This window comes from Geotrypetes seraphini, chromosome 4, assembly GCF_902459505.1.
Source record: "Geotrypetes seraphini chromosome 4, aGeoSer1.1, whole genome shotgun sequence".
NCBI classification, from domain to species: Eukaryota; Metazoa; Chordata; class Amphibia; order Gymnophiona; family Dermophiidae; genus Geotrypetes; species Geotrypetes seraphini.
Window position 1 is genome coordinate 14834906 of NC_047087.1, and position 19936 is coordinate 14854841.

Sequence of the window (19936 nt, forward strand, 5' to 3'; positions counted from 1 at the left end):
TATCATTGCAAACGCAGACTCCAGTTGACTAGCAGGTTGCAATTCCTTCACTTATGCCAGGGGTGTCAAAGTCCCTCCTCGAGGGCCGAAATCCAGTCAGATCTATTTGCATGCACTGCTTTCATTGTATGCTAATAGATCTCATGCAGGGACTCAATGTCCCCATGAGTTTTGTCCCTGTCCCTGTCCCATTCCCGTAAGCTCTGCCTTAACTACAAAAGCCTCAAACACTTAGGATTTTAAAGTGTTTGAGGCTTGTGCAGATGAGGACGGAGCTTGCAGGAATGGGGCAGGGACAAGAAAAGAACTCACAGGTACAGGATAGGAAAATTAGTTCACGCAGAGACAGGGAAAAATTTGTCCCCATGTCATTCTCTACTCCCTAGGTCAGAGGTTCCCAACCCGGGGTGCAACAGAGTGTCTTGTGTCCCTTAGTGATGAATCAGCTGCCAACGTGCCTTGAGGAGTGGTAAGTAGGTGGTTAAGTTGTGTAGAGCAGTGTTTTTCAACCTTTTTACACCTATGGACCGGCAGAAATGAAATAATTATTCTGGGGACTGGCATTGGTCTGTGGACCAGCGGATGAAGAACACTGGGCTAAGTCATGCGCCAGACCCCGCCCATCTCTACCCAATCTCCACCCCAGACCCTGCCCCCATAATAGTACTAATTGTAACACTATTTTTTCCATTCATTTTTCACAGATGCACAATATAATCTTATTAACACACATAATGGTTAACCACAAAATTAAACTACACAAAGCACACTGACAGCAGATGTAAATTCTCAAAATTGACATTATTCAATCACTAAATTCAAAAATAAAATCATTCCTCCCTACCTTTGTTGTCTCCCTCCCTCCATGCTATGCCTTACCTTCTGGATTGCTCCCGCCTGGCCATTTTATGCTGCCCCGGTATTATCTTCAGGCCGGCTCCCTCTTCCTCACTGATGCAGTGCATAAAGCTGCGGGCAACGTCAGAGAGAAGGCTTCCGGTTCAGGCGCAGGACGCGAGTAGGAGCCACTTGCAGTGGCTTTGTGCACTGAATCAGTGAGGAAGAGGGAACTGGTTCGAAGATCGCACCGTGGACCAGCGGTTGAAGAACATTGTTTTGGGCCTGATGCACGTGCTGGCTCTGTGGACCGGCACAGGTCCACGGACCGACCGGTGGTTGAAGAACACTGGTGTAGAGAGTATTCCTTTAATAATAACAAGAATAGCAGAATTAACCTATAAGTAAAGTAAAGGATTCAGTTCTCTGTCTGAATCCACAGATGGCAGTCAGCAAGAAAGTTCCACTTTTTGACAAAATCATGAATGAAAAGCAGGAGCAAAAGCCATTGAATTTTATGTTCACAATTGGGATTGATTTTACCTTTTACCATTTTTTTTCTGAATAAATTTGAATCTAATTGCTGAATTTATATTTGCATTTTATGCACTGTTAAAAAGCTCTTTTTTTTTTGTTCAATTTTGTGGTTCAAAAATTAGAAATTAGACTTTATCTTCAAATGTGGGGGGTGGGCTATAGAAAAGCTGAGAACCACTGCCCTAAGGGATGACGGATCCTAATGCTTCTCCCTCCCTAGGCCGAGACTTTTGCCCCTTGGTCCGTGCCACTTTTAGTCTCAGCCTAGGGAGGGAGAAGCCTTAGGATCCGTCAGAGCCCTAACCTAGGCTGAGACTAAAAGTGGCACGACTTCAGATTTTTCCAGTAGGAGGGTGGGGGACTTGTGAGTGACAGCCCAGTCCCTTGACCCAGCCCTGCCGGATGTTGGGGAAGTCATGCCCAGCCCCTTGCAAGCATCAAGTTTTGCCCCATGGGCGGGAAGGGGGCGGAGTCTGGTCCCTGCCCCCGAGTCGCCACCGCCGCATTTCCCCGGGACCTGCTGTTTTGGAGACGGTTTCCAAGGGGCTCTTTCTCTGTTGGAGCCATGGGGAGCGGCATGAGCAAGGTACGAGGGTGCAAAGTGCCCCCAAACCCGTGCCCACTGCTTCTTTGCAAACTATGCTGAATCCGAACCCCGGCAGGTCCCGAGGGTGGGGGGGGGGGGGGGAGATCGGCACCGGGCGAGGGTCTCACAGGACCACCCGAGTCCAATTCCCATTAGTCGCTGGTTGCTTTTTGCCATCCCTTGATGCCTTCCAGGGGATTGAAATAACATCAAGCACGTGAGCTAAGGGCGATCTGTTTTAAAATTAGATGCTGTAACCAAAACAGACCCAGCAGAGCTCTGACAAGGGCCTTAAAGGAACAGGCTCAGCTAACCAATGGCACTTCCGGTTTCCTCTAGGGGGTGCTCTGCTGGAGGTGCCCATAAACATCAGTGATCATAGGATGGATAGGCGTGAGCACTGTGGGTTCTTGAGCATTTCCAGTACAGGCAGTCCCCGAGTTACAGCTGCCCGACTTAAGAACGTGGTTGCTCACTAAGCAGTCTTTCCAGTGGCAGAGGCTCCTACACTTCTCCTGCAGCAGATTCAGGAATGATGCTTGGCCACATTAAGAACAGTGTGTGGTTGTGCGTGCTGTTCCTTAGAGGGAACCCTGCAGGACAGTTGGCCCTTTTGTCAGCTGGGAGTAAGAATCTTAAAATCTTCATGTTCTGACTTACATACAAATTTGACTTACGAACAGCTTTAAAAACGTATCTCGTTCTTAACCCGGAGACTGCCCGTATAGGAATAATCAAGCCATTGTGACATCACTGATGAGTTTGGCTCTTTGGCATTGGTGGAATGAGGCGTTATGACATCACAATACCAGCTCTGGAATGAATGTTGCTATTTAAGAACGTGGTTGCAGCTTCATTTGTTTTCACTGAGCAGTATTTGCAGTGGCATCGACTCCTACACTTCTGCAGCATTAAGAACAGTGTGTGGTTGTGCCTGCTGCTCCTTACAGGGAACCCTGGTAGGGACAGTTGGCCTTTTTGTCATCTGGGAGCAGAAGTAAGCAGTAGAAAATGACACGGGGACAAGTTCTTTTCCTGTCCCTGCCCCATTCCTGCACAAGCCTCAAACACTTTAAAATCATAAGTGTTCGAGGCGGTTAAGACAGAACTTACAGGAACAGGACAGGGACAAAACTTACTTGGACGGGACAGAGAAATTGAGTTCCTATGGGGAAGCGGACAAATTTGTCCCCATGTCATTCTCTAGTAAGCAGCAAGAATCTTAAAATCTACAGGTTCTGAGTTACATAAATCCAACTTAAAAACAGCTTTATAAAAGTAACTCGTTCTTAATCTGGGGACAGCCCATACTGCGCAGTCCTTCATTGTGTCCAGGGAGAGTACTGTAAGTCCAATTTAGCTCACCTGATTTCTTTTGAAAATTTAGCCTCTCTGCTTTTTGGGGAATGTTATGTTATGTTTGGACTTCTATTCCGCCAAATCCTCGCTTAGTGGGAATCTAGGCAGGTTACAAATGTTGTAACAGATGCATATAATCTTTCCTTAAAATCTCAGAGATTCACCCTTTCAACAGCTTCATAAGCATATTCAGAAAGTTCAAAAGATATGCCGACTGAATATATCTCATACCTACTCTGTGATATTCTCCTTCGGAGGATGGAAAGACCGCAGACTCCCTTTTCCCAACTCACAACAGAACCGCACATGCTGGTCTATTCAGTGGGTTTATTTCGTCAATCATTGGTCTACCACCTCCTCCAGTTATATACTAAATATGCATACAGTCCAATGTAAAACATCAAAAAATCAAAAAACAGGAACTTAGGGCTAGATTCACAAAGCAAACCGATTGGTTTGCGGCCACTTTACTTTCAAATTTCCATCCGGCCTGATTCACTTACCTCTCCTGCGATCCACTTCAAATCCATGCATGCAAATGAGGTGAAACGCATGCAAAGCAGGCTGGGACGCGATTCACAACACAAACAATCCGATCTGACTGGGCCAGCCGATCTCACCTGAAGAAGTGACTGCTGGGGACCAGTCGAAAACGTCTTTCCAACTGGAAGCCCTGCTCTCTGCCCTGCTCTGTCTCGATCTTCCCCGAATCTCTCCTGCTGCATCGCCATTTTCCTGCCCTTCCCCGAAGCTCTTCTGCCCTTCTCCGCCCTGCGAGCCCGTGGTTTTAACTCATGGGTTTAAAGCGGGTTAAAACCATGGTCTCGCAGGGCTAAAAACTAACAAAAAAAGGTTTTAAGTTAAAAAAAAAAAAAGGTTGCATCTCAGACGGGCATGCGCAGGCCATCTACAGATGACCTGCGCATGCCCACGGATCGCACAACAGCGATCCGTGCAGGCAGACGGGGGCGTTTCTCCGATTGCCCCCATCTGCATATTTTTTGTTCCTGAATTCGTCGGACCTGCCCGGATTGGGCCCGATCGGGCAGGTTAGTGAATCTGGGCCTTAGCTCTGATTGATGCTCGCAATCAAACTCCTTGTCTCTGACTTTATGCGTATTTAGTATATAATTGGAGGAGGTGGTAGACCAATGATTGTCGAAATAAACCCACTGAATAGACCAGGATGTGCGGTTCTGTTGTGAGTTGGGAAAAGGGAGTCTGAGGTCTTTCCATCCTCCGAAGGAGAATATCACACAATAGGTGTGAGATAGATTCAGTCGGCATATCTTTTGAATTTTTTGAATATGCTTATGAAGCTGTTGAAAGGATGAATCTGCTCCATTTTGTGGGGTTTATTTTTCAATGCCATTTTGGTGGAGTATTTTGTCTTTTTGTTGTCTAAGTGTGTAATGGATGCATAGCCTTAATACATATACAGGAGACTCAAATACATAACTGACAGAGGTGAAACTCAGTTACATTCTTACTCATATTTTTTTAAGGATGGTTGTCTTACATGTTAGGCTTCTCTGTTATTTTGTTGTAGGTTATGGTGTTCCTACCCTGAGTGGGCTTTAGTCTGTTTTTGGGTAGGCTTAAATCTGGGTAGCTGTGCTTCCTATAGATTTTTGGAATAGCCTTCTGTATAGATATTTGCAGAACATAATTGTGGCTCTGACACTGGTTCTAGCAAAGCTTTAGATGGGAAGATCTGGGGGGGGGGGTCCAGTTTCCTGGGGACTAAATTTCCTGTAGACATCGCATCTTTTGGACTCCAGAAGGAAACTCTCTTTGGCAGGAAGCAAGTACAGTACCGAGTGTTCGCAGTGCCTTTGAGAAACTGAGATCACGCCCCACCTATCCTGGCTTAAGAGAGCAGAGATTTTGCCCCAAGAAAACCTCTTTTGTGAATCCAGGAGTGAGAGAGATTCCACTGTGGCTTGGACACAAGTTGCATCCGGACTGACCATTGCATGAACTCAAATGTAACTGGTTATTTCTGAACATTTAAACTAAATTCTAAAGCCCGAGTTCACTTTGGATCCCTCCGACACTTCTTGCATGTGCCTTGCATTTGGCTCAGCTTTTTTTTTGCTAACCATGACCCCTTAGTGACCCCGGCCTGATTCACTGACCTCTCTGCCGACCATCCTCCGATCCGCGCATGCAAATGAGGGCAACGGCATGCAAAGTAGGCAGAGACCCGATTCACAAAGCAAAACCCTGCAACACCGACTGGACTGGCCGATCACAAACAAGCAACTGCTGAGGACCAATCGCTGAAGCCCTTTCCATCTGCCCTGCCCTCTGCCCTGCCAGCCCCGGTTCAGCGCCATGACTCGATCAGTTAGTAGAGGGATGAAACGCTCTATTTTCAAACAGTATTTGTGCAGCTTCTTTCTCCCTATTCGGCGGAACTGAAACTCATAGCTGTAAGCCATCTGCCTGCTGTATAAGCCGCCTGCATGCTCTGATCGCCTGCCTGCCTGCCCCAACTCTCCCATCTTTCCCCTGGGTCCAGCGCATGCAATAGTAGTTAATGGAGCTCAGCTCAAGAACCTATTCACCCCGATCTTCCAGCCCTGCTTTCTGCTCCGAGCTCCTACTCTCCGCCACCTTCCCTGCAGTGCGAGCCCGGGGGTTTAAAGCGGGGATGCACGCCGCAGTGGGCTCGCACTGCACCAAAGGTGGCAGAGAGCAGGAGAGTCTGGGCGGCAAGATTGCCTGGAAGAGAGCCAGCCCGTGCAAAGGATTAAAAAAACCCCAAAAACCCCAAAAAGTTGCAGCTGGACGGATGGTCTGCGCATGCGCGGGGATCGCTTAGCTGCGATCCGTGCCTGCAGATGGGGGCATTCCTCCAATCGCCCTCATCTGCATATTTTGGCTTGAAGAATTCGTCGGACCTGCCCGAATCGGACCTGCCCAAATCCTTTTGTGATAGAAACCAGATCTGTTTCAAAGACAGTTCTGCGTCTTCACTCTAGTCTAAGAGCAGGTCACAAGAGGTAACTTTTATCAGTTCTTATTGTTACGGTGGTGTACAGAGAAACCTAAGTTTAGATCCGAGCTCCCTTACATCCAAACGTAGTCTAATTCTCCTCAAACACATTTCTCCTTAGGTCGTGTCAGATGACCCTCCAGGACCAATCAATGCAGAACAGCAAGAATGAATAGTCTTCTCTTGTGCAGAGGCCTTGGAAGGCGCCATAGATGATAAGCACAGAAACAAAGATCATAGCATAGTTCATGACTCCTCCAGGTTCACAGGAGCTGGACATGTATGAATAGGCAGATGTCCTTGACTGGAAACACACAGTTCTTGCAAACACATCCAGAATGCATCAGGCAGCAACGATGGTTCATGCAGGAAAGATGGTTCAGGCTTGCTTGACATGAGTGAGGCCTAACCTTAAGTGTGAGGCAGGAATCACCCCTGCAGGCTCCGGAGTAATCTAAGGAAATACTTTGGGTGGTAGATGGAGACAGAGACGGTTTCTGAATTCAAGAAGGTGTGTGACAGTCACGTGGGATCTATTGGAGATAGGAAGAGATAGTGGTTGCTGTGGATGGGCCTATATGCCCTTTATCTGCCATCATGTTTCTATGTTTCTAGGGTGGGCTATTAATGGAGGTAATTTTTTTTTCTCTACTCTGCTATCCTGTAGTAACCAGCATTGTTCTCCTTGACTCTCCCCCACTCCTACCACTTTGAGATCACTGGATGTCTCTTCTTATCTCTCCTCAGTATTCTGATGCTTGGGTGGTGCAGGGCCTTGAGTATTTGCACATAATCGAAGCCTTGAATATCGATGCATGCTCAAGGCCTTGCACTGACCCAGTGCCAGAACTGTGAGAAAAGATAAGAAGAAGGACCCTGTCATCATGGTGGGGAAGGAGAGGGTAGCGATGCTGGTTATTGCAAATTATGGGGGTGGGCTGTTATTGGAGGAATTTGACTTCTATGATGAAATTTACAGGGTTTTTTTTGGTGCTGATCAGAGGGGGGTGGGCCATTATTAGAGGTGGGCTATTATTATAGAGAATATGGTAGCTTCAGTGGCATGCGGTCAGGGCCTTCAGGGGATTCACCCCCAACCACTAGATGCTGCTCAGCCAATCGAATTCAGAAAAGATTCCGTACAAATGTAAGGAAGTTCTTCTTCACCCAGAGAGTGGTGGAGGTCTGGAACGCTCTTCCCAAAGCTGTTATAGGGGAAAACACCCTTCGTGGATTCATGACAAGGTTGGATAAGTTCCTACTGGAACAAAACATACGCAAGTAAGGCTAGACCCAAATAGGGCACTGGTCTTTGACCTAAGGGCCGGTGTGAGCGGACTGCTGGGCACGAAGGACCACTGTTCTGACCCAACAGTGGCAAATCTTATGTTCTAGATCAGCACTACTTTTTTTTTTTTTGGGGGGGGGGGAGTGGGATATTTTAGTTTGGTTGAGCAGGCTGTCTACTCAATAAATCCAACTGCATTAAGCAAAAAGTAAACAAAACAAAAAGCAGGGCTTTAGAACTGGGGATTCACTGAATCCCCTGAAAGTCCTCACCCCATGCCACTGGGTAGCTTGTATATTGAATAAAACAAATAGATTCTATACAAGGTTTCCTTTAGATATCTGGCATACTCCAATTTGCTGCGATTTGTCTCGATAAGCAATGAATTCTTGCAACTACAGTAGACGAGAGAGTTTTTCTTTTCCTCTTCTGGGTTGCCACCACTCTTTCACGTTTGTTGGTCCTTAAAATAGGACAGACAATAACTGGCACCACACCTCTGCTGTAATGGGTTGTTTCACCGAGGCCAGCTGTCAAGAGATGCCAGTAAGAGAGAGATCGCTGAGCAGCACATTTCTCAAGAGGACCACAGAGGCCGATTCATTTGCTCAGCTGCAGGTGGTGATCCTGGGACCTGAGCAGTGTGAATCCAGTCCACAGTTGCACACGCTGCACAGAACAGCTCCTTAGTGTTTCATGAGTAAACAAGTAGCTGACACCCGAATATGACACAGGCATCGCAACACATGTGTGTGTATACCCAAAACAAGGGTTGCATTAGCACCAGTTCTCAAGGCTTGATCCATTGCTGACCTTTCACTCACTTTTCACAAATGTTCCTTTCATAAACAGTCACATGCTTTCTCAATTTTCATAAGTATTTACACATTCACTCACGTTCCACAGATATTCCTTTCACAAACATTTGCATGTGTACTCACGTTTCACAAACACATAGTAGTTCACACTTCTCAAACATATGCATGCTTATTCACTTTGCACAAACACACACTTGCCCACCTGTCACAAACTTTGCATGTCTCCTCAGCTTGCACAAACACATTTCACCTTTCCCAAACACTTCATTCACACTTTCATTCACTTTTCACACGCATTCACCGATCTTTCTCTATTCTGTTACATCTTACAAAATGGACCGACTGAATGTTGGAACAGGGAAAGGTAAAGCTTTGATAACTGGCTAAGGACTCGGCATTGTAATCTCTCCACTTATCTGAATATAAAAAAGAGGGCCAGTTGTTGTATAGATAGAATAAACCCCCTGAATATGTATCTTTAGCTTAGTAGGTAATAATATACAGCAGGTCTCAAGTGAGCATGCTCAGGGTCCCCATTGGCCATGTAGTCATGAAGTGATGTGTAAGTCTCTGGTAAGACCATGTTTAGAATATTTTGAACATTTCTGGAGATCTCACCTTCAAAAGGATTCAAACAGGATGAAGTCAGTCCTGAGTCAGCTCCTAAAATGGTCAGTGGTCTTCATTATAAAAACTCAGGGAACTCAATGTGTATACTTTGGAGGAAAGGTGGGACAGGGGATATGTGATAGACACGTTTCAATATCTCCACAGCATAAATGTACAGGAGGTGAGTCTCTGTCAATTGAAACAGTGATATAGTAAGGGGAGGGAACAGAGGGCGGTCCATCCAGGGTGCCTTCTTAGTGGAAGGGGCCTTAGATGCCTGAGCCAATCAGAACCTTAGGCCCCTTCCAGTGCATCCATGATGCACTGGGAGAGAGAAGGGCCGCCATTTTGAAGAGATGTCCCTTCAAGGCAGGAGAGAGTGGGCATCCCTCCTGCATGATTTTCTATGAAAGGTAGGGGGGGTGATGTCAGGGTGGAGAGTTCTAGAGCTGGAGGGGTGTATGATCCTATCCCTCCTGACCACTAGACCACAGGATTTTGTGGGAGGGGGTTGGGTCTTAGGCTCCTAGTGCATCACCAGGGGGACTAAGGCGATCGGAAGGCGGGGGGTGCTTGGTGTCGAAGGGGGGGATGTCAGGGGTCCAGGTTTAAGCAGCAGGGGAGCAGGTACATGTGTGCAGTGGAGGGGGGAGGCAGAAGTGCACCTCCACCTCAGACGCCCCCTACCCTCGCTATGTCACTGAACTGAAAAGAAACTGGAATGAGGGGGCATAGGATGAAAGTGAAGGAGGCTAGACTTTGTGTAAAGGGTGGAGGATGTATGGAACAGCCTCCTGGTGGAGGTGGTAGAAATGAGGATGTATCAGAATTCAAGAAAGCATGGGAAAAGCACAGAGGACTTCAGAGGGAGAGGAAGGGATAATAGATCTAAGATTGGATAGACTGCATGGCTTTTATCTGCCACCATTTTCTATACTTTGACAGAGATAGGGAAGAGACTCGTGTTAGAGAGACTAGATGGAGATGATACTGCAGAGGGAAGGAGAGGGGGAGAAGAAGGTCAAAGGAGAAACTATGGGTGAAAGAAGAGCAGATTGGAGAAGAGGTGAGGTTTGTTCACTGGAGAAGGAGAAAGGGGGAAAGACAGTGGAGAGAGGCTGAAAAGGGACAGTGCAAAAGGAAAGAGAGAGAGAAAGAAAGAAGAAAAAGCCGAACTGGCCGACCCAGGGCTCAGTGTCAGAATAGCTTGTCCAGGACCCATGGCCAAGTGTAGAACGGGCCGGCCCTTGGCCTAGTGTCCAAGAGTGGAACGTGCTTGGCTCACAATTCAGTGTCAGAGTGACTTGCCTATTCATTTTGTCTTTTTCTTATATGGTGTTCATGGTACTTCGAAATAAATGAACTCAACAGCAAAGCATTTGATTTAGCATTATTACGAGGAATCTGGTCTGGCTTTCCAGCTCCCCTCCCTGCAGCGTTCCCCTCCAACCATCCTCATATCTTAAGAGGTAAACTCAACAATCTCAAGCCCTTACTTGAGGATCCCAAAATAGAAAGCTTTGAAATCTTGTCTGGTAGCTGAACTATTCTGTACTGAAATGTGTTATTAAAGCCCTTGCTTACAATGTTTATGAGATGCTGTTACCATAGAAATACAAAACAAAGCCACAAAGTCTGCGTTTTTAGCTTTTCTTGCTGGCCTCTGTTCTTAACAGGTTGGCATCTTGCAGTGCTAATGTTTGGTTGCCATGCAGACAGCTCTGCAGTTGAGTTCTGGTGGCCACTCGATCCGGGTCTGACTTGACAGGACAGATCCCCTCTGTGGTCAGCCTGTTACACTGGGAGGGTGACCTTGTGTGTGGAGAGAGGCTGTGGCATGTAGCAAGCATCCTCCTGGATTGTTTTAAGCCCGCAGTAGCCAGGCCATGCAGTGATTTACTTTTCTGCAATTAGAGAGGCACCACTGGATCTTAATACTTGTCCTGAGAATGGAGGTGACGGGCTCTGATTGGCCCAGATGCATAAGGTCCCACCCATAGGAGGGGCCTTAACCTGGGCCAGTCGGAGCCTCAGGCCCCTCCCCAGTGCATCCCAGGATGAGCCAAGGAGTGGAAGGCCTGCCATTTTGAAGAGGTGGGCCAGCTAGCCGGAGAGAGTAGGCATCCCTCTGGCCAGCCATTTAAGTAAGGTAAAGGGGAGAGGGCTGGGGTTGTCGGAGGCACAGGGGAGGTTGCGTGGTGGCAGGAGAGATTAGCATCTCTCCCGCTGCTGGGAAGTTGTTGCTTGGTGGCAGGAGAACATGAACATCTTTCCTGCTGCCGAGGGGAGCTGGGGGGGTGTTGCTTGGTGACGGGAGAGCATAGGCATCTCTCACGCTGCCGGGGGGGTGTGGGGTTGCTAGTGTCTGCGAAATGGCAGGAAAGAGTTGGCATCTTTCCTGCCGAACATCAATTTGGGTTGGGTTGTTTTTTGTTTTTTTTTAATTTGTATGGGGAGGGGTTCTGAGCTGTCAAGCCTTACTTTCCCGTCAGTGCCTGAGCCAATCAGCGCTCAGGCCCTGATCAAAAATTAAGGCAATGACAGCTCAGACCTGTTGGAAAGTATTTACTGCAAATGTGGCACAACAAGGTTAGAGAATTATTTGGCGATTATAGAGAATCGCTCGGAGTGATCATTTCAGTATTTCAGCCGCCGACATTTCCCTGAGGAATTTGGTGAAAGAGGATTGCTCAGGCTTGGAAGCGGCATCGGTCACTGAGGGTTCCTCGTCTGTGGACGATGCGTCCTCCTCGGTACCGGGAGGGGATTCTTCCCATAAGTCTGGGTCTCTGATGTCAGTGTGCGCACGCCGAGATGTCGGGGTGGAAGGCTCGGTGTGGCGGGTCTTAGAAAGAGACTTGCCAGAGCGCATTGAGACGGTACCGGGAGAGGAAGACCGGTGCTGATCCCGGTCCCGGGAAGAGCGGTGTCGTTCTCAGTCCCGGGGAGACCGGTGCCCTTCCTGGTCCCGAGGAGGATCGGCTTCAGAGCGGGTCTGTACCACAGGACGAGAACGGAGTGGCTCAGCCGAGAGGATTGGCATGGACCTCGTTGTACTACATTTGCATGGCAGTATTGGAGACTGCTAGAAAACTCGGAAAAGACCTTGGTAAGCTGTTTTGATAATCTGCCGCTAGAATAAATTGGCTAGAACCGTTTAGCGAGTACGTTAAAGGCAGATTTTCATTTTGGTCCTTGGACTGATTGCATTGGTAGGGATTATTGGCAACGAAGATGAGTTTCTCTTCTCTCTTTCCTCTCAGATCACCAATGGGCTGTTCCTGGGGAACATTAGAGGTGAGTGTCTCCATAAAATACATCTGTCTGTCTGTCTGATTGGCACTTTCTAGGACTGTCTGTGTCTGTGTTTTTTTATGTCTTGTTTTATTTAAGGCTAAGAAGCAGTTTACAACAAAAATGCATACGGAGAATATCATATGATAAGTTAAAAGATGGTCAGAAAACTCAATTCCATGCAGAATTTATTAAAAACAGTAGTTGAATTAAACATTTTCATCTCTAGAAGGAGCAGGTTCTAGACCAGGGGTGGGCAACTCCAGTCAGGTTTTCAGGATTTCCCCAATGAATATGCATGAGATCTATTTGCATGCACTGCTTTCAATGCATATTCATTGGGGAAATCCTGAAAGCCCGACTGTGTTACGGCTCTCAAGGACCGGAGTTGCCCACCCCTGGTCTAGACAGAAGGACATTTCCAAGAAAACGCTATCATGGTTTACTAAAAGGGGGCCATAATTACACTGTGGGCCAGATGTGTTTGACACCCCTGTGCTAATGGGAAGAAAACCTCCATTGGAATATCTTACCTGCTAGCATTCAAACTTTTTTTTTGTTCAGTACTCTACTTTTACAGCAGTCAGTTTAGGCCAGAGGTGTCCAATGTCGGTCCTCGAGGGCCGCAATCCAGTCGGGTTTTCAGGATTTCCCCAATGAATATGCATTGAAAGCAGTGCATGCACATAGATCTCATGCATATTCATTGGGGAAATCCTGAAAACCCGACTGGATTGCGGCCCTCGAGGACCGACATTGGACACCCCTGGTTTAGGCAATAGTCTCGCCCAGTGTTTTTCAACCTTTTTACACCTATGGACTGGCAGAAATAAAAGAATTATTCTGTGGACCGGCATCGGTCCGTGGACTGGCGGTTGAAGAACACTGGGCTAAGTTGTGGGCCAGACCCCACCCATCTCTACCCAATATCCACCCCAGACCCCGCCCCCATAATAGTACTAATTGCACCTTGCACGTGCCTCATCTGGAAGCCTTCCGTCTGACGTTGCAACGTCAGAGAGAAGGCTTCCGGTTAAGGCGCAGGATGCCCGTAGGAGCCACTGCCCGTGGCTTTGTGCACTGAATCAGTTAGGAAGAGGGAGCTGGCTCAAAGATAACATCGCATCGATCGCACCGTGGACTGGCGGTTGAAGAACACTGGGCTAAGTTGTGGGCCAGACCCCACCCATCTCTACCCAATATCCACCCCAGACCCCGCCCCCATAATAGTACTAATTGCACCTTACACGTCCCGTGCCTCATCTGGAAGCCTTCCCTCTGACGTTGCAACATCAGAGAGAAGGCTTCCGCTTCAGGCGCAGGATCCCCGTAGGAGCCACTGCCCGTGGCTTTGTGCACTGAATCAGTGAGGAAGAGGGAGCTGGCTCGAAGATAACATCGCATCGATCGCACCGTGGACTGGCGGTTGAAGAACACTGTTTTGGGCCTGACGGGCAGGAAATTTCTGTGGACCGGCACTGGTCTATGGACCGGTGGTTGAAGAACACTGGTCTAGCCTTTAGAGTCTCTGTTAGGGTTTTTATATAAAAAGTGTTTTAGTCTACATTAATATTTTAGATTGCATTTCAGAGCATAAGATAAAATCAGATTAGGGCACAGATAGCGATTGAGGAAAGAAATGAGATAAATGGACTTTTCATGTGATATGTTACAAGAATTTAAGCATTTGATTGGGGCATCTTTTCATATGCGCAATGACTGAGAGAAGTTGAGACGTATAATGCTGGGCTTGACCCTGTTTTTGGTCTCTCATTTATACCTCTGAGCACTTTTGGATTATATTATCACCTCCGTATAATCAGACTGCTGGTCTTTGTTTTTGCCTAAATTTGAGTGTCATTTCCTGAATCTGACCTAAAATGTATTAAATTAGTTCAGTAATAAGGTATCATTTTCCATTTTTTTCTATTTATTATTTGTATATACTTCTCCCTCGGTATTCGCAGGGGATAGGGGCAGAGCCGAACTGCACATGGAGAAAAACCGCGAATAACTTCTCATCCAGCTCTGACCCAACCCCGCCTCCCTCCCGCCTTCCCCCCGGCATCTCGGCCTTACCTGGTGGTCTAGCAGGCTTTCGGGGCAGGAGCAATCTTCCTACGCTCCTGCCCCGTGCATATTGCCAATAGGAAATGACTGCCGTGTGTTCCCGTAGTCTCTCGAGACTACGACGGGAGCTCACAGCAGCCATTTCCTGTTGGCGATCTACACGGGGCAGGAGTGTAGGAAGATCGCTCCTGCCCTGAAAGCCCGTTAGACCACCAGGCAAGGCCGGGATGCCGGGAGGAAGGCTGGAGGGAGGCAGGAACGTCCGTAACTATGATGTTCCACCCCCACAAAAAAAGTTGTGAACATGTGAAACCGCGAGTGTCGAAACCGCGAATAGGGAAGGGGAAATGTACAAATATTCCAAATGATAAAGTATTTTTCAGTAATGAAATCTTTGAAGCAGGTGTAATGCCAGAGTGGCCGGGGCATAGACACGAGGTAAGGCATGTGCTAGTGTTCTATGTTATCACGCTGCTGACTTCATCACTCAGACCCAGATTCTGTAACCTGTAGGCGCCCAAGCTCAGTAAAGAAATACTGGTTAAGTGGTGTTTTAACTGAGTTTCCAGGTGCCTACGGGCGCCTAAAATATCGGTGCTGGAATCACATCTCTGTAGGTGCTTTAGGCCGTCTAACGCCACTGTGGGCGTGGCTAATGCCGGAAGTGGCGTTTGGTGACCCAAATGCCCACGCAGGCGCGATTCACGTCAAAGGTAAGCGCTGAAAATGTAGGCCTGGAAAACCCTGGCCTATATTTCCAGGGCCTACCTTTGCCGGAGGCGTGATTCCATACCCGGTGCCATCGCGTGATTGATACCCGATCGGTGGCCACTTTTTAAGGCGGCCGCCGACAATGGCACTGGTTACAGAATCCAGGCCTCAGTGTCCTGAATGTCCACCTTATATTTAAATCTTTTTTTTATTAATTTCAAACAAGGCAAATACAAAGCAACAAAGAAGAATATATAGCCCCCAATGCACCTTCCTCACTACCCTCCCTCCAAACCCTTCCAAGGAACAGCAGCCTCAACAAAGGTTATCTAACCATTAAAACATAATTTAATTTAACAATCTACTTCGTGCAGGATTGGACAATATGTTAGAATGTCCATTTTAAATGATGCACTGCTATGCACATGTCATAGAAACATAGAAGATGACGGCAGATAAGGGCCATAGCCCATCAGGTCTGCCCACTCTACTGACCCACCCCCAAGTCTACTATCCTAGGGATCCCACTCCTGGTGACAGGTTCCCTTGGCTTAACCCTCTAAGGGATCCCACATGGGCTTCCCATTTGCTCTTAAATTCTTGCACGCTGTTTGCCTCGATCATGAACAAAGGATATTTGGGACTCTGACTGATGATGTCAGCAGAGCAACTGAAGCGTAAATGTCGACGGACTGGAGCTACGTGAAAATTGAAGGGATGGAGTGGAATACAAATTATGTGCCAGTGAGCTGTGTTTGACTTTCAGGCTGCATTTACTCACCTCTGGTATGCACCTTTTTTATTCTAGCAAAGTAGTAATAAGCAGGAGGTGTCTGAGGAATCCGGTAACTAGCTCTGACTTATGTCCCGCAGTTTTTCTATTTACAGACTCTGAAGATAAAGCCAGCTTAGCTAAGAACGGAGTCACTCACATTCTGTCTGTGCATAACAGTGCCAAGACCAAACTGCAGGTGAGTGGGATGAGAAACATCATTCCGGTGACTTCCAGAGCCGCCAGAACTGCCCATCATTTGGTGTCTCCATTATATCATGAGCGGAAAAGCAGTTTTCAGGCTTGAAGCAAATATTTCGGAAGCAATTTTGTACATTTTTCTTTGTGTGTGAAACGGCATTTTACTCTCCAGTCTGCCCATTCCTATCAACTGCTATCCTTTCCTCCCCCTTGGAGTTCATCTGTGCTTGCCAGTAGGCCCTAATAAAATGTCCCTGACATATATACGCGCTGTTGATTCATAGCACATCATTTCTTCTCGTATATGCATTGGTGTTGGGTTAAGAACATAAGAATTTGCCTCCACTGGGTCAGACCAGAGGTCCATCGCGCCCAGCAGTCCACACCCGCGGCGGCCCATCAGGTCCATGACCTGTCAGATTTTCTTGATTTAGCCCTATAGCCCCCTTATTTTTCTATCTGTACTCTTTCTATACCCTTTCTACCTCTCTCTGTACCCCTCAATCCCCCTACCCTTCAGGAATCTATCCAATCCCTCTTTGAATCCCCGTAGTGTACTCTGCCAGATCACCTCCTCCGGGAGCGCGTTCCATGTGTCCACAACCCTTTGAGTGAAGAAAAACCTCCTGGCATTGGTTCTAAACCTGCCCCCTTCCAGTTTCTCCGAGTGCCCTCTCATACTTGTGGTTCCCCATAGTCTGAAAAATCTATCCTTGTCTACCTTTTCTATGCCTTTCATGATCTTGAAAGTTTCTATCATGTCGCCTCTAAGTCTCCTCTTCTCCAGGGAGAAGAGCCCCAGCCTGTCAGCGTATGTACAGTCTTCCATACCTTTTATCATTTTCGTCGCTCTTCTCTAGACCCTCTCAAGTATCGCCATGTCCTTTTTGAGGTACGGTGACCAATATTGGACACAGTATTCCAGATGCGGGCGCACCATCGCACGATGCAGCGGCATGATGACTTCCTTTGTCCTGGTCGTGATACCCTTCTTAATGATGCCCAGCATTCTGTTTGCTTTCTTTGAGGCCGCCGCACATGGTGCCGTTGATTTCATTGTTGTATCCACCAGCACACCCAAGTCTTTTTCAAGATTACTTTCCCCCGGCAATGCTCCCCCCATTTTGTAGCTGAACATCGGGTTCCTTTTCCCTATATGTGTGACCTTGCATTTCTCTATGTTAAAGCGCATTTGCCGTTTATTTGCTCACTTTTCCAGTTTGCTTAGGTCCCTTTGCAGGTCTTCGCACTCCTCTGTGATCCTAACTCTGCTGCAGAGTTTGGTGTCATCCGCAAATTTTATAACTTCACACTTCGTCCCTGTTTCCAAGTCGTTTATAAATATAGAAACATAGAAACATAGAAAAAAGCAGCAGAAAAGGGCTATAGCCCACCAAGTCTGCCCATTCCAAGTATCCCCTCCCCTGAATTTACTCCCTTAAAGATCCCACGTGAGTATCCCATTTTCTCTTAAAATCCGTCACGCTGCTGGCCTTTATCACCTGGAGTGGGCGTCTGTTCCAATGATCCACTACTCTTTCGGTGAAGAAGTACTTCCTGGAGTCGCCATGAAACTTCCCTCCCCTGATTTTCAGCGGATGCCCTCTGGTGGTCGAGGGTCCCCTGAGCCAGAAGATATCATTTTCTGACTCGATGCGTCCCGTGATGTACTTATATGTTTCAATCATATCTCCCCATTCTCTTCTTTCCTCAAGTGAGTACAGCCCCAATTTTTAAAATCTTTCTTCATACGTTCATATTGAATAGCAGCGGTCCCAGCACTGACCCCTGCGGAATACCACTCGTGACGTTCTACCAGATTTTTCCGAAGGAAAGTCCGGCTCCATAGCCACGCCCCCAGGCCTGCCCAATTCAGCCTGTGTCCTGCCCTGTTCCACCCCCAGCCGTCATCTGCACTTGCACAGACGCGATACAATGACATCACACGCACGTGCGTGCCACGCCACTGCATTGTGTCCACGCATGCACGGATGCTCCTTCCCAACGCGACTTTGAGGGAAGGTTTTCAAAACCTGGACAAAGTGCAGGGTTTTGAAAAGCCATCCAGACCCCCAGACGTGTCCTCGAAAAGGAGGACATGTCCGGGCAAATCTGGTAGCCCTGCCTAGGTGTTCTCTGGAGTTGAGAGATACACACATATTTTATAACATAAGAATGTATCAGCACAGTCTTAGAGGTCTCTTTTCTACGTTGTGGTAGAAATTGGCCTTGGGGGGTGGGGGGCATAGGCGTTGGAATGGGGGAGGCCACAGGGGCCATAGCCTCCCCAAAAACTGACAATTGGAAGCACGGCTCTCCCGATTCCCCTAACTACTACTTCACCGCCACTGTAATTTACAATTTTTGGGCAGCTGGCGGTGCAACAAAGCGAGCTTCCTGCCTTCTGCCTGCCCTGGAAGTGTTCTTTCTGCAGCACTTCCTCTTTCCGCAAAGGCAGGATGCTGCAGAAAGAACACTTCCGGGGCAGGCAGAAGGTGGGAGGCTCACTTCATTGCACCGTCAGCTGGCTGAAGATTTTAAATTATAGTGGCAGGGAGGTGGTAGGTTGGGGAGTCTAGAACTGGGGAGAGGTTATACTGCAGGATCCAGCCGAGGTGGAGGGGGACTGGGGTTGGGAATGAGGGAAGGACAGATGCTACACGGGTTGCAGGGGAGGGGGAAGAGGTTGGGAAAGCAAGAAGGGCAGATATTGCACAGAATGGGAGAGGTTTAGGAAGGCAGGGAAGAACAGATGCTTCATGGGCTGGGAGGGGGTTGAGAAGGACGGATGGGTGGTGAAGCGACATTCTGGGGGGGGGGTTCAACGCCTCTAGGTGTCTGAGTAGATACTTTTTCTTCACTTTAACTGTAGAAACACATGTGTAGTGTTTGGATTCATCATTGATAATACACGTCCCCCCTCCGTATTCGCAGTTTCATTAACCACGGTTTTGGTTATTCGCGGTTTTTTTGTGCGCAGGCTCCGCCCCCAAATTTATATCACAGGAAATCGCTGCTCCCAGCGATGCACAGAGAAAATCAATCCTCCCAGCATTGTACAGAGAAAAATCGCTGCACTTTCTTCACAGGAAAAGGTAAGGTTATTCGCAGTTTTGTGTCTTTTCCAGGGCTTTTTACAGAAAACCCACAAATAACATACGAAAAGTTATTCACGGTTTTTCTGTATTCGCTGCCATGCTGTTCCCCTATCTCTGCGAATACGGAGGGGGAAGTGTATAGAGGAGTGACTTACATTATAGCATAATTTACGAGATGAAACATCCCTAAATGACTTCAAGTCAAAACTAAAAAACCTTTTTGTTTCATGCCTTTGTGCCATAACTGTCCTCTTAAGGGCATTTTTGCCCACCATTTGCTCAGCGTTAAACTTTTCCGTCTGCCCCTCCCTCTTGTATCTTCCCTTCTTCGTTCTTTACGTTGATATGATATAGTTCTCCCCCTTTCCTCATCGTTTCAGTTTGTTTTAATTCATTTTGCTTGCCTCTGTATTAATATGTATGAAATATTGTTCGATTATAAAAAGTCTTTTACTGTTTTATTGTGATATATATTATACGCTTTTATTTTTTTTTAATTAGATGTACACCGCTTAGAAGTTTGATTAGTCGATATAACAAATTTTTAACAAACTTGAAACTTGAACTTTGATCACCCTCATTAAATTCAAGGAAATTATTTTCCCCACTATGTCTTTTTTTTAACACAGGCGCCTTAAATGTTGGCCACTTCCAGCGCAAACCACGCCCATGCCAGCCTTAGGCATCTGTAGGTGCCCCTATGTACCTCCGTAGGCATGAGACAGGTGCCTAAGAATGGTGCCTACATAAAAAAG

The 19936-nt window shown here is 47.3% G+C and overlaps 1 protein-coding gene across 5 annotated transcripts in view; it reads left to right on the top strand.

The window, feature by feature from the left end:
- Positions 1-1835: 1835 nt before the first annotated feature.
- The window catches only part of LOC117360092 (dual specificity protein phosphatase 22-A-like), an 86849-nt gene continuing 68748 nt past the window's right edge, over positions 1836-19936 (top strand). The window contains exons 1-3 of one of the 5 annotated variants that reach the window (XM_033943742.1): positions 1836-1960; positions 12299-12332; positions 15999-16081. In XM_033943742.1, the coding sequence (XP_033799633.1) occupies positions 1940-1960; positions 12299-12332; positions 15999-16081 (138 nt within the window). In that variant the 5' untranslated portion in view covers positions 1836-1939. Of the gene's footprint in view, positions 1961-12298; positions 12333-15983; positions 16082-19936 lie in introns of all 5 variants that reach the window. The other 4 variants (XM_033943743.1, XM_033943741.1, XM_033943744.1 and 1 more) reach the window with 4 other exon arrangements.